The 13,535-nt window shown below is 37.4% G+C and overlaps 2 protein-coding genes and 1 pseudogene across 3 annotated transcripts; 2 read left to right on the top strand and 1 right to left on the bottom strand.

Annotated features, from left to right (window-relative positions):
- Nucleotides 1–1,628: 1,628 nt before the first annotated feature.
- On the bottom strand, nucleotides 1,629–5,359 carry LOC104738117 (serine carboxypeptidase-like 47; annotated as a pseudogene). The gene is made up of 9 exons (XR_015577607.1): nucleotides 4,950–5,359; nucleotides 4,635–4,803; nucleotides 4,414–4,533; nucleotides 4,182–4,325; nucleotides 2,819–2,964; nucleotides 2,629–2,717; nucleotides 2,274–2,533; nucleotides 1,917–2,050; nucleotides 1,629–1,840 (listed from the first exon to the last, which is right to left on the bottom strand). The product of XR_015577607.1 is annotated as a serine carboxypeptidase-like 47 (transcript).
- A 3,819-nt stretch (nucleotides 5,360–9,178) lies between these two features.
- On the top strand, nucleotides 9,179–10,282 carry LOC104738116 (uncharacterized). Its single transcript, XM_019234541.2, has 2 exons — nucleotides 9,179–9,429; nucleotides 9,502–10,282. The coding sequence occupies exons 1-2, from the start codon at nucleotides 9,179–9,181 to the stop codon at nucleotides 10,280–10,282; spliced, it is 1,032 nt and encodes a 343-aa protein (XP_019090086.2).
- Nucleotides 10,283–10,346: 64 nt separating this feature from the next.
- LOC104738115 (uncharacterized) lies at nucleotides 10,347–10,931 on the top strand. The gene has a single exon (XM_010458346.2). It carries the CDS (start codon nucleotides 10,347–10,349, stop codon nucleotides 10,929–10,931), a length of 585 nt encoding a protein of 194 aa, XP_010456648.2.
- Nucleotides 10,932–13,535: the final 2,604 nt, after the last annotated feature.

The raw sequence follows: 13,535 nt of genomic DNA, 5'->3' as shown, positions 1-13,535 counted from the left end.
TATATTTTTTAAATAAAATTTATGTTAATTTAAAAAATAATGACTTATTTCTTTTAGGCTTTTGACATATCCTCACCTTAATTAGTCGATGAGTTATTTAATTAGTAGGACTGAGACTCAGAATTTGTGCCAACAAATTTTTTTTTAGGTAATTTTTTTCATTTTAAATGTATGGTATAATTGTGTTTGTTAGTATATGTGACACCCCTTTTTTAAAGAATTGCGCAGATGTTCAAAAGAAGTCATTTTACACTTATCGTTTTGGTCAAGAGTCCTGAGAAAACTTCGGAGTTAAGTGTGCTTAAGCTAGAGTAGTTTCAGGATAGGTGACCTTCCGGAAAGTGATTGTCAAAACTGTGCCTGTAAGGACAAAACACAAAGAAAGATGGGACCCACTAAGCAAGGTGGGCCCATGGGACGGGATTGGACATAGGGCTTACTAAGCAATGTTATGGTCGGGGTGTTAAAAGTGGTATCAGAGCCGAATCCAGATGAGTGTGGAGCCATGAGGGCTCACACCGTCAGGGATGACAGTCTTGGTGCGCAACGATGACGTTTCGATCTGCTAGTGAGATGAATTGTGACATCCCAATTTCAAAGACTTGCGGAAGAGTTTCAAAAAATTGATTTGGTCACTTATATCACTAAAGTGTACTTATCTTTTCGGTTAAATGTCCTGAGAGAACTCTAAAGTTAACCGTGCTTAAGATGGAGTACAGTTTCATGATGGGTGATCTTCTGGAAAATGATTGTCGGAATTGTGCGAGTGAGGACAAAACAAAGGAAAATATTATGTGGTAATTTGTAGGGTCGATAAACAAGTTTTTAAAGTTTTTTGGACTTAGCAAACCGGCCGTACAATATGGTTGGATCCACGGGACAAGAGTTGATGTGAGGCCCACTAAGCAAGGTAGGTCCATGGGCGTGAAGTGGACATAGAACCCACTAAAAAGGTAATGGTCGGGGCGTTACACCATAATCGCAAATTTCTAATAAATATCATGGCATGCACAATTATGCAAGTTACCCTATAATAAAAATGGAACAAATTGTATAAATTTTAATTTTAATTTTTGTTTTAATATAACCAATATCTACCAACCAATATATCTCTAATAATATGTATATACTCTAACATATTACTTATTATAATAACATGAAAATAGAGCCAAATTTTAATATGTGATTGGTCTATGTCAATTTTGAACACATGAAAACTTTAGTTATTAAGGAATTTGTAAAACCAATAATATGCGGTTGGACTGCCAGGGTGTTATAGATAGTAGATAAGTCTAAACATGCAAAATTGAATATGTTTTTTCTTTTCTTTCTAACCTAACATTAAAGACGGTCGAGGTTAGTGACAAATGGGTGTTAACAACATACACATCTTTATAGTCAATTTTCATGTTTGACGAGAAAAAGCTTTAAATTGTATAAACCCTCTTAAAGCTCTACTCGTGTATGGGGATAAATAAGGAACTTGTTGATTATAGTTGTTGATAGTAGTTCGCGAGGCTGAAAAAGTAAAGATGGATTATAGCATTAGTGACGAGAGGAGTCGTTGGATTTATTGCAACAAAAAAATATTTTTCTTTTTTTTGCGCAAATAAAAACAAAAGTTCAAAGGTTGAAAAATTTGATATCATTGCAACAATCCCAAAATAACTAATCAAGATTAATCATCAAGATCACATTGTTTTGAAATGAAATGTTCTATACATAAAAATCATGGACCAACTCTCGGAGTACGACTAAGCTTTCCTTTCATCCAATGCATAAGCATTTGCATAGAGGCTTTCGGCTGATCCATCGGAACCATGTGGCCAGCATCATGAACCTTCAAAAAACATACGAAGGCTAGTTTAGTTGTGTTACATCAATAATAGTTTTACTTCAATGGTTTTCAGATATACCTTAATAAAAGTTAGAGGACCGTAATGTTTCAGTAAACCGGCTTCTTTACCATCTACCAAGAATGGTACATTTTTTGCTGATTTGAAATCCTTTTGGCCTAACCAATTCATCTGGTCAACCCACCTAGAGTTTCCTGTATAACCAAGAAAATCAATCAATTTATTAAACTAGATTGAATAAGAATAAACTGGGAAAGTACCAAAATGTAAAATCATTATGACTCATATTATGAACCAGAATTGATAGTATAACACAATTTTGAACTATAAACCTAGAAAAAAACCATTGTCAGTTCCGAAACCATAAAATTTATATATAAAAAAAATATGGAGACCAAAATATCTGATCAATCTCACCAAGCCAATTGCAAATGAAATCATATTCTCCGGCATAAATTAGTAGGTTCATTCCATCATTGACAAGATCGGGGATCTTGACCTCAAGATTAATCATCCAATCCTTTGTCATTGCATCATAAACTGTTCTACTACACGACACAAATTCGATGTCTCCTACTCTACAAGGCTTTTCGTACGTTTTCTTTGTTCAAGAATGTTTCCATCTTCGAAAAATCATAACACAATTCTCCAACACATTTCTTCCTCACGTCGTAGTACTTCAAAAAAAAAAGTCAAATCTTGTAAAGGAAATTAAAATATATATATATATATATATATAAAGAAAAATCAATTTGAGGTTTTTGATGCTTACATTTGTGCCTGTTTTTACTGCTAATATCGTAGATAAGATGATGTCGCAAACTTCAAAAGCAGATTTACAAGCTAAACCACCATCAAGATCTGATATTCAAAAAATAAGATATTTTCATAAAAGATCAAAATCTTTTAACTCGAACAGTATATCTAACAAATTTTAGAAGAGTGCTATATATTGAAATTACTGCATTTTTTGATGAGACTTTGACACTCGACGTAGTCTTGTTTGATACCCTCGTAATCAGATTCAGTAATCAATTTCATTTGCATAGTCTCCATACGCAGCATATTGGATTTCTGGATTGGTTAGACCATTACCAATCGCAAAACCCTGATTTAAACCAAGATTAGTCCATAAATTTTAATTTAATTCCTCACATGTGTTTGAATATTAAAACAACACCCTTATGTAAAAAAAAACATAGAAAGAAAAACTCGATTAAAATAATAAGGGAGAAAAACTAGATTGAACCAAATTAAGAGCTTATTACTAAAATAACTCATAAAATGTGAGGGTTATATGAGTTATTTTTTTGCTTAAAATACCCTTTTTGCTTTGTTAGGAAAACAAATAAAGTCAAATTTACCCTCCCAGAATTTTTTTTTAAGAAAATTAAAATATTTTCAAAAATCTGTCGGACTAGTTGTGACAGATTTATTTGTCTATGTCAGATTTATTTTTGCACAACCAATTTATTTTTGTATGACAGATTTTTTATGACAGACCTATGTGAATATCAGATGTTATGGCAGATTTGTTTATGTTATAACAGTTTTTTTGTTTTCCTCCAAAATTCTGGTGTTTGATAACAGATTAATTAGATGTAAAATGTAAATACAGTGACAACAGATTTATTTTAAGTTATAATTTTTCAGTAATATTGTTATTAATTATATTTTTATAAATCATATTATGAATCATATTTTTTTAAAATCATATATTTAAAGCATATTTTATACATTTTCATTTTCCTAAATCATATTAAAAAATTAACATCATATTCAAAATCATATTTTTATATATTATATTATATTTTCATAAATCTTATTTTAACATTTTTTATATACATTATTTTTTAGTTATAATTTCATACATTATATTTTTTATAAAACTTATTTAAACTATATAGTCTTAAACTTCATATTTTTACATCATATCTTTATACATAATATTTTTATAAACAATTTGTATATTATTTTTATACATATATTTTAAATCATATTTTATTTTTATATATTATATTAAAAAATAAACATCATCCTTTTAATCATTTTATATTTTGAATTAATCATATTTTAAATCAAAATATTAAACACTATAATTTTTAGGTTTTTCGTTTTTGTTCAAAAAAAATTAAAAAAAAAACAAAATTTCTGGGTTTTTAGTCATTTTACATAAAAATGGTGTCATTCTAGTTATTGGATAGGGTAGAGTGTTAATCTAGCAATTAGTTGCCAAATTTGTGTTAAACTGGTATATTTTCACAAATAATAAATACAAAATTAATAAAATTCTAAATTTCTTAGAAACCTCATGCATCAACTAACCTTAAGGTTGATTGGAATTCCTTCCTTTTTTTTGTTTCCACTGTGAACACGTGAAGCGAAAGCCGGAATGTAATGACCAGCATACGATTCACCGGTAATATAGAAATCATTCTTTACAAATTTTGGATGCTCTTTGAAAAAAGCCTACCAAAATTCAAAGATATAACCCAAGTCACTACAATTTCAATAACAATTCTTATAACAAAAATGGGAATACCAATAACAATCGAACCTGTAAGAAATCGTAAAGGACATTGCTTACACCAGCCTCGTCATGCCGGAGATCGCTTTTGTCGGATGTGTAAGAGAAACCAGTTCCAACTGGCTGATCTACGTAGATTAAATTGGATACCTATTAAAACAATATTAAGAAGAAAATTATGTTTATCTTTTTGTCGTAGATAAACATGTTTCTTGTGTAAGAAATAAAAAAAATTAATGAACCAGACAAACCTTGTCCCAACCAAAATCATTCCAAGAGAGAGAGAAATCATCAGAGATCTTGAACGGACCATTCTCATAGAACATAGCAACACTGCTACTGCAACCCGGTCCACCTGATAACCAGATCACAACCGGATCGGTACTGCTGTTTCGTGACTCAAAGAAGAAATAGAACATCCTGTGAAACCAAAATCATCAAACACAACAAAGAAAAAAAAAATTCAGTTCAAAGCGTTCATATCAATACTAACTAGTAAACTAAACACGATTAGAGCAAAACATGATTCGAAAAAAAAACTAATTTGAACCGGTTAAGGGTTTTACTTGGCTGATTTTGAATGAGGGAGGCTGTAATAGCCAGCATAGTGGCCAAACTGTTGGACAGAAGGACCCCCAGAAACGTTTTGGACACCAAATGTCGTTGGAAAATCAATTTGGCTCTCAACGAGTCTTGGAGCGTCGGGACTACCTTTTGGGATGACATTGACGTCATACTTAGGCGTTAGATTGAATGAACTGATGAGCATCTTTGCATTTAGGCTCGACAAACTCGCAGATGATAAGAAGCCGTATTGATCGTTTAAGATCCTTCTAGAAGTTGAAAGTGAAAAGTGAGAAGATATGAAAATCATGAGGAAGAAAGGGAGAGTAAACGTTCTAGCCTCCATTTTGTTTCTTTGTATGAGAAATGGGGTTTAAAATGTAAAGTGTGGTATTTATGGGGAGATAACTTAACCATTGTTGATTGTCCATTGAATTGGGTCAGAGAAAAATAAATGGTAGATATCTTAATAAAAGTGTTTTCTATATTATATGTATTTGGTTTATTAATTATGCCAAACTAATTATTTCACTCAAATTAAAAAGGGAAATTTTCAAAATAGTCAAAGTTTTATATAAAAGTTAAGAATTATAAATAGTATAAATCTAAATGTTTAAACTTAACCAAATAGTATAAATCTAAATCTTTAAACTTTACTTTTAAACCTTAAAAACTTAATATCTTATTTCACTCAAAAATTGAATTATAAGATCTTTAAATAGTGTAACCCTTAAATCACAAATACTAAACCTTTACCCCTTAAAGTTAAATTCTTAACACTAAATATAAACAAAATGATCTATTTCTTTAATTTTTAAAATTTTAGTCTATTTTCAATTAATATTTTTGCCTTTTGTAACTTATATCTTTTATGTTTGCCACCTAAGTTTGACAAAAAAAAAGGTGAAAAACAAAACCAGATCTGAATAGTGAATTGCAATTTTTTTAATGATATCCATTCAATTTTGATACATTGTTTCTCAAAATTCAGATTTATTATCTTTTGTAAATATTCAATTCACTAAAATCAAAGTAAGATATATGCATGTATATATATATATGTATGCATCTACTACTAATTAAACCCGCATAATCATTAGATACATAAAAATTTGTAGCTCCTATTACAACTAATTAATTGATATGAATAAATGTTAAACCGTTTCATTATCCAAATAAGGTAAACACGAGTTTGAGTGTTTCATTCCCTATCTATATTGATAGAGAAGCATTCTTGAAAATTATGTTGACATGTCGTCGCCAGAAAGCTGGAGCCACAATTTAGCTAATCACTCTTATTAGTTAACATTAATTATAATTCATGTCATTATATATTACATTAAAAAAAGTTAAAACAATTTGTTTATTACACTGTTCAAACTGTTTATTCAAATCAATTAATTAGTTGTGATATGTATCTACAAATTTATTTGTATCAATTTTTTAATTGTACAAACTGTTTAAAAAATAAACTCAAAAAGTTTAAACAAATTATCATAACTGTAGTGTTGCTTGTATTTGGGATAAATTGATACAAATTAAAAATGAAAGTTGTAACGGTTGTATGTGATAACATGTAGTTCATTAATGACACATTAGAAGTCACTTATTGTTGTAGCAAATCAGCAACTACAGAGAGAATATATTTATATGATCGACACACCATTCTTGTGTAATAACTGATTAACAACTAATTACAATTTTTTTGCATAACTGGTGTTGTAACAAATTTTATAATTAATAAAAAAAATACTAATAAACTACTACATTGCTATTGTAAAATCTAGTAAGTACTTAGTTACTTCAATATAAACTAATGTATCAAAAAAAAAACATTTCTCATAATTAGTAATGTTACATGTTTAAATTTGTATAGTAAAATAGTTGGTTCTTTGGTGATATTCAGTTTACCTTCAAATATAAATAAACAATTAAAATAAGCAAAATATAAGCAAAACATAAGCAACGATGAGCAAAACATAAGCAATATACTCCATCTGTTTTATAAAAAGTATCATTTTGACATAATGAACACATATTAAGAAAATTGTTTAAATTTCTGTTTTACCTTTTATAAATACACTAAAGTTTTTTCTCTTTCTAAATAATAAGTTTAAATAATAAGAATAAAAAAAAATTGAATCTTCAAATTTGCATTGGAATCATAAATGACATTTTTTATGTAACAAGAAAAAAGTGTCAAAATGACACTCTTTGTGAAACATAGGGAGTATAAAAAACGTAAAAACTAAATATATATATGTATATATATCAATATGAACAACTAAATATATGTATATATATATATATATATATATATATATGGAACTTTCGGAGTAATGATGGACACTCCACGAGCCCATGCTTTAGGAGTAAGGATGGACATTCCACGAGTCTATGTTTTAGGAGTAATGATGGTCGATGGATGTTCTACAAGTGTATGTTTTAGGTGTAAATAAGGTTGATTTCCAAAGTAAGAAAAATAAGCTAAAGCAGTGTTCTTATTGACTTAATTTGTTTGTTTTTTTATTGTTAAGAGCTTTTTAGAGTGTTACTTATGACACAACCATATATATGTTGATAACTGATTTCTTGTCCATCATTTCTTGATCACATGCAAGTTTTAGGAGTAATGATGGAAATTCCACGAGTCTGTGTCATAGGAGTAACGATGGATGTTACACAAGTGTATGTTTTAAGTATAAATAACGATGGATGTTGCTTTGATTTTCAAAGCAAGAAAAATAGCCTGAAGCAGTGTCATTCCTTCTTGACTTTGTTTTCCTTTTTGTTATCAGAGGTTTTAGAGTTACTTCTGACACAACCATATCTACGTGTATAACTGATTTCTTGATCACATGCAAGTTTTATTTATCGAGATTAAAGATTAATTCTTGGTAACATTAAATTTGATCAGTCTTACGTATTTATCGTCGCCACATGAATAATTTTTCTTAATGTGTCTTAGAACATTCTCTAGAATTGGTTTATAACAATGATATATTCATCAAAAGTGATTAAGAAAATATGTTTCGTTTAATTTACGAAGTTCACAATATTGACTATTGCGGTTTTAATAGTATAAAAGTGTATGATACACTGTGTATCGGAGTTTCAAGCTTTAAGGAACCTGAGATGCCCTTTTGGTTTTTCTTTTGTTTCTTCTAAATTAATGCGGTAAAACGAAGATGTTTTAAAGCATGGTCGACACTGAAAAGGTATTGTCCTGTGATCACCGTTGTATGTTGATCTATAGAATTTAATTACTCTCGAAAAGGATTTTTTTGTGTGTGTGTGTGTGTGTGATGTTGTAGAAGTGTGACTGTGGAGAGAGATTTGAGTAAACGTTAGGGTATTGCTGTCTTACAACGCAAGTCACATATTATTATAGACATTGTTGGATATGGGCTACGCCCAATATGCCACTCGACCCAACAATATTAATTAATTACAATCTCGGCCCGATAAGATTGGGAGCAAGTCACTAATTCCCGCAAAGGGCAATCTCGGGAATTCACGACGAAAACCCTAGACGTCCCTAGGTCAACAGTCCCCTATAAAAGGAGAAAGCATTTATTGGGATCACCATCCTGACCCGCGGACAATACCTACAGAGCAATACTTTGCATCGAAAACTGTTATTGTCTTTCGTATAATTCATTCTTGTTTTCAGTTCGTCACTTTAAGCTTGCTAGTTCGCTTGTGAACTAACAAGCTCTATCCCGACTTGTTTTAAGTGACGATCTCACGTTTTCCCCGATTAATAAAAGAACTTGCTCGCTCTTTCCCACAAAATCTTTATTTGTTTAAGTTGTGCAATCCCCGGTACAAACAATTGGCGCCCACCATGGGGCAAGAGTAAAGCGTTTTTTTTGACGAATCAAAACCGACGATCCTCACTTCTTCGAAGTCTCAAAAGTCATGACGAACCCCAGTGAAAACTTCAACAAAACAACGGAGGAGGGGCGAGCGCCAAAACGACAGCAGTCCTGCCGGCGAGAACGAGAATCCTCCCCCAGCGCAGCCATCTGTGGAGGACCGATACGACGGCCACAGACGCTGCCCGACGTCCATTATCGTAGGATCCGTTGATCGACGCATTAGAGAGGAGCCAAATGAGGAGCTGCGAGACGGCCAAGACCAAAGGAGCGGTAGCCTGCCGACTCCAACACTACCGATCCAACAGCCCGAGGCCGATCTCAAGGATGAAACCATACGACGCCTAGAGGCGATGGTCCACGAACTCTCTTCCAGAGTCCATCGAGCCACGAGCTCTGCTCCCAACCTCGATCGAGTGCTCGAAGAAGTCCAGCGCTCACCGTTTACGGCACGAATCTCTCGCATTCAAGTCCGTTACGTAAACAAGTTTAAGTTCACCCCGTACAACGGATTAGACGATCCGAAACCATTTTTAACGTCAATGAGTTTTGCAATCAGCCGAGCTCATTTCAGTGACGAAGAGTATGAAGCTGGCTGCTGCCAGCTATTCGTTGAGAATTTAGCCCATGAGGCTCTAGGGTGGTTCTCCCGGCTCCCGCCGAACTCGATAGGGAGCTATCACGACCTTACCATCGTTTTTCTCCAACATCACTCTACATTCATGATTCGAGGTGCGTCGAACGCCGATCTCTGGAACATGTTCCAGCGAAACGACGAATCTCTCCGAGACTTCATGGAGAGGTTTAAAAGAATCATCTCGAAGCTCTCGATTGCCGACGACACGGCAATATCAGCTCTCCAAAATGCTCTCGCTCACGGCTCCCGATTTAGGGAGGACATAATAATACACGAGCCTCTGACTCTGGATGACGCACTACACCGTGCTAACAGATATATAGAGTTAGACGAAGAGAAGGCATCGAGGACAAACCGTCCAGAACCCCCGGCCCCCAAATCGTCCAAAGGAAAAGAGAAGGCACAAGACGAGCATCACGAGCCTCGTCAACACTTTGACAAAGAATACGCCGATAAGTTGGACAAAGGAAAGAAAGTCCAAAAGTTTGCAGTTAGTAATCAAGACCCCAAGGCATCTTCATCAAGGCCCTGGAATAACAAGTGGGTCCGAGACCCATCAGGAAATGGTGGCAACAAATATTGCGAATACCACAAGCGAGCAGGACACTCAACAGAAGAGTGCCGCACTCTCCAACAAATATTGCTCGACAAATTTAAAGAAGGCCAAATTGACGTCGATCTCGAGCGACGACAAATAGCTGTTCACAGGGATAACCATTTCTTCAATCCTGAGAACGAAAACCCAAGCAAGCAATATAACACCGCCCCCGCGCCACAACCGAGACCCGAAACCTTACCACCGCCCCCCATCAACCCATAAAAGGAATCCCGAGCGAACTGAGGATGCGAACGCTCCGGCTCCACGCCGAAGAATAAACATGATCATGGGTGGTCTAGCGACTTGCCGAGACTCGGTCCGTTCTATCAAAGCTTATCGACGGGGACTAGAGGTCAAGCGAGGATGGTTAGCTCAAAGCACGCCACCTACTACGAACTCCGATCCAATCGTGTTCACAGAGGCCGACGCATCAGGTCTACCTGGGCCTCATAACGACCCACTGGTGGTCGAGATGGAGTTCGGCGAAAGCATGGTTACCAAAATCTTGATCGACATAGGTAGTTCGATAAATGTCATTTTCAAAGACGTGCTCATTCAAATGGAAATCAACCTGCGGACCACTGAGCACGATGTTCAACCTCTCACCGGATACGACGGTGACACGGTGATGACGGAAGGCACGATCATGCTACCAGTTTATGTGGGTGGGACGATGCATTGCATCAACTTTGCTATCGTCGACAAGCCGATCGTATCCAACGTCATCCTCGGTACTCCTTGGCTGCATAAGATGAAGGCTGTGGCGTCAACTTACCTCCAGTGCGTAAAGTTCCCAACTCCTAGAGGAATATTTACACTACAAGGGGAACCGCTGGTAGCAAGAACCTGCTTCATCATTGTGCGACAATAACGCCACGCCAGGAAATTCACCATTTCGGACTCAGCCGAGCAGCCAGATAGTCGTGTTCACCCTAACTCTGAATCAATCATCCAAGTAAACATCGACTCTTCCGATGCAACTCGATGTGTGGGAATCGGGGCCGACTGAAAGACCCCATCCCCGACCATCTATGGCCGGAGAGGTTCTCCCGTTCCTTTAAACAATGCTCATGTTTAACCGAAGCATTAATTATGCTCATGTTTGATGCAACTACCCCATTACCCAGACCAACCGGACCAACCGAAGCATTAATTATGCTCATGTTTGATGCAACTACCCCATTACCCAGAGTCCATAAGGACGGTACTGTACCGTACTTCCGACCCTCTTACCTTTCTCGCTGAACTCTCTATTCATCGGATCCTTCTTCCTGATCTTTACTCGTACTCTCGAGTTTTTGGTGTTTTTTTCTGTTTCCGATAATCCTTGGTATGAGAGGAACGTCCCCTTTATATAGGGTCCTGGGCCACGGTTTTGGCCCCAAAAAGCACCCTCCGGACGAATCCGTTCATTCGTTCCTGTTCGCTCATGTACGCTCGCTATACCCGTTCGGCCATGTCCGTTTGGCCGTTTCCTTACGGTCCTGAGCTCCCAGCTGGCCAGTGGACTGTTCACTCTCGTCAAGCTGGTCGAGCTAGGTCGAGCTGGGTTGAGCTTCCTGGCAGCTGGACGAGCTCGCACTAGCTGGCCGAGGTGACCGCAGCTGGCTGGGAGCTGTTCGGAGCTGGCCGGGAGCTGTCCGGAGCTGACCAATCTTTGTCCCATACTTGACTCGTTTTCCCCATTGACCGAGCTAACGTGTAGCTCCTCCTCGACTTGTCCGAGAACTCCCTACCATCCCGGACCAAGCCACGACCTACGATCCTATTCAGGATCGCGGGCGTTACACCGACCTACCACAACCAATCAAGGGCGAGCTCGTAAAGTTCTTGTGCCAGAACGCAACAACCTTTGCATGGAGCATGAGCAGTATGACCGACATCGACCCAAACATAATCTGCCACGAGCTCAATGTGGACTTGACGTTCAAGCCGATCAAACAAAGGCGACGAAAGCTCGGTCTAGAGCGTACCGCCGCCGTTAACGAAGAAGTCAAAAAATTGCTCGAGGCTGGATCCATCCGTGAGGTTAAGTATCCCGACTAGCTGAGCAATCCAGTCGTGGTAAAGAAAAAGAACGGCAAGTGGCGGGTGTGCGTTGATTTACCTACCGCGAATCGACCAACTAGTCGAGGCAACCGTGGGGAACGAACTTTTGTCGTTCATGGATGCGTACTCAGGATACAACCAGATTATGATGCACAAGAACGATAAGGAGAAAACGGCCTTCATCACCGATCAAGGAACCTACTATTACAAGGTTATGCCATTTGGCCTAAAAAACGCTGGTGCAACCTATCAGCGCCTCGTTAACCGCGTGTTTGCCGAGCAGCTCGGACGAACCATGAAAGTTTACATCGATGATATGCTGGTCAAGTCAACCCGAGCTGCTGATCACGTCTTGCATCTCGCTCAGTGTTTTGAAGTGCTAAACCCCAGCCAAGTGCTTGTCGGCGTGACTTCTGGAGAATTCTTAGGATACATCGTCACGAAGAGAGGTATCGAAGCTAACCCGAAACAAATTTCGGCGCTTACCAACCTCCCATCTCCACGCAACAACCGAGAAGTTCAACGCCTCACCGGGCGGATCGCTGCTCTGAACAGATTTATTTCACGATCTACCGATAAGTGTCTATCATTCTACCAGTTGCTTCGTAGCAACAAGAAGTTCGAATGGGATGATAAGTGCGAGTCTGCTTTCCAAGAACTCAAGCACTACCTAGCTACTCCCCCTGTCCTAGCAAAGCCCGATTAGGGCGAAACTCTATATGTGTACATCGCTGTCTCCGGCTCGGCGGTCAGTGGCGTACTAATCAAGGAGGACAGAGGAGAACAACACCCAGTCTTCTATGTGAGTAAAAGCTTAGACGGAGCCGAGCTCCGATATCCCACGTTAGAAAAACTCGCTTACGCCGTAGTTATTTCGGCAAGGAAGCTTTGGCCGTATTTTCAATCCCACAGTGTTGAAATATTAACCAACCAACCCTTCCGAACCATTCTCCACAGCCCTAGTCAATCGGGCCGCCTGGCGAAATGGGCAGTGGAACTCAGCGAGTACGACATCGAATACAAAAACCGCACTTGTGCAAAGTCTCACGTGCTCGCTGATTTCTTGATCGAACTCCCTCCCGATCTAGAATTCGGTTGTCCGCGAGAGGAGAAGTGGACACTGCACGTTGACGGTGCATCCTCTCGACACGGCTCCAGGATCGGCATACACCTCGTTTCACCAATCGTTCTTGCTTGCCTTTCCCGCCTCGAACAACGAGGCCGAGTACGAAGCCCTAATCGGCGGAATGCGATTGGCAAGTGGAATTGGGGTGAAAAAGATACAAGTCTTCTGTGACTCACAGTTGGTAACTCACCAGTTTACGGCGACTACGAGGCGAAGAACGACCGCATGGATGCCTACCTCAGAGTCGTCTAAGACCTGTCCAACAATTTTGAGACATTCGAGCTGAACAAAATTCCCCGA

The sequence above is a fragment of the Camelina sativa genome, chromosome 13 (assembly GCF_030686135.1).
Source record: "Camelina sativa cultivar CO46 ecotype springtype chromosome 13, ASM3068613v1".
Classification (NCBI taxonomy): domain Eukaryota; kingdom Viridiplantae; phylum Streptophyta; class Magnoliopsida; order Brassicales; family Brassicaceae; genus Camelina; species Camelina sativa.
This window is presented reverse-complemented; position numbering and strand designations above follow the sequence as displayed.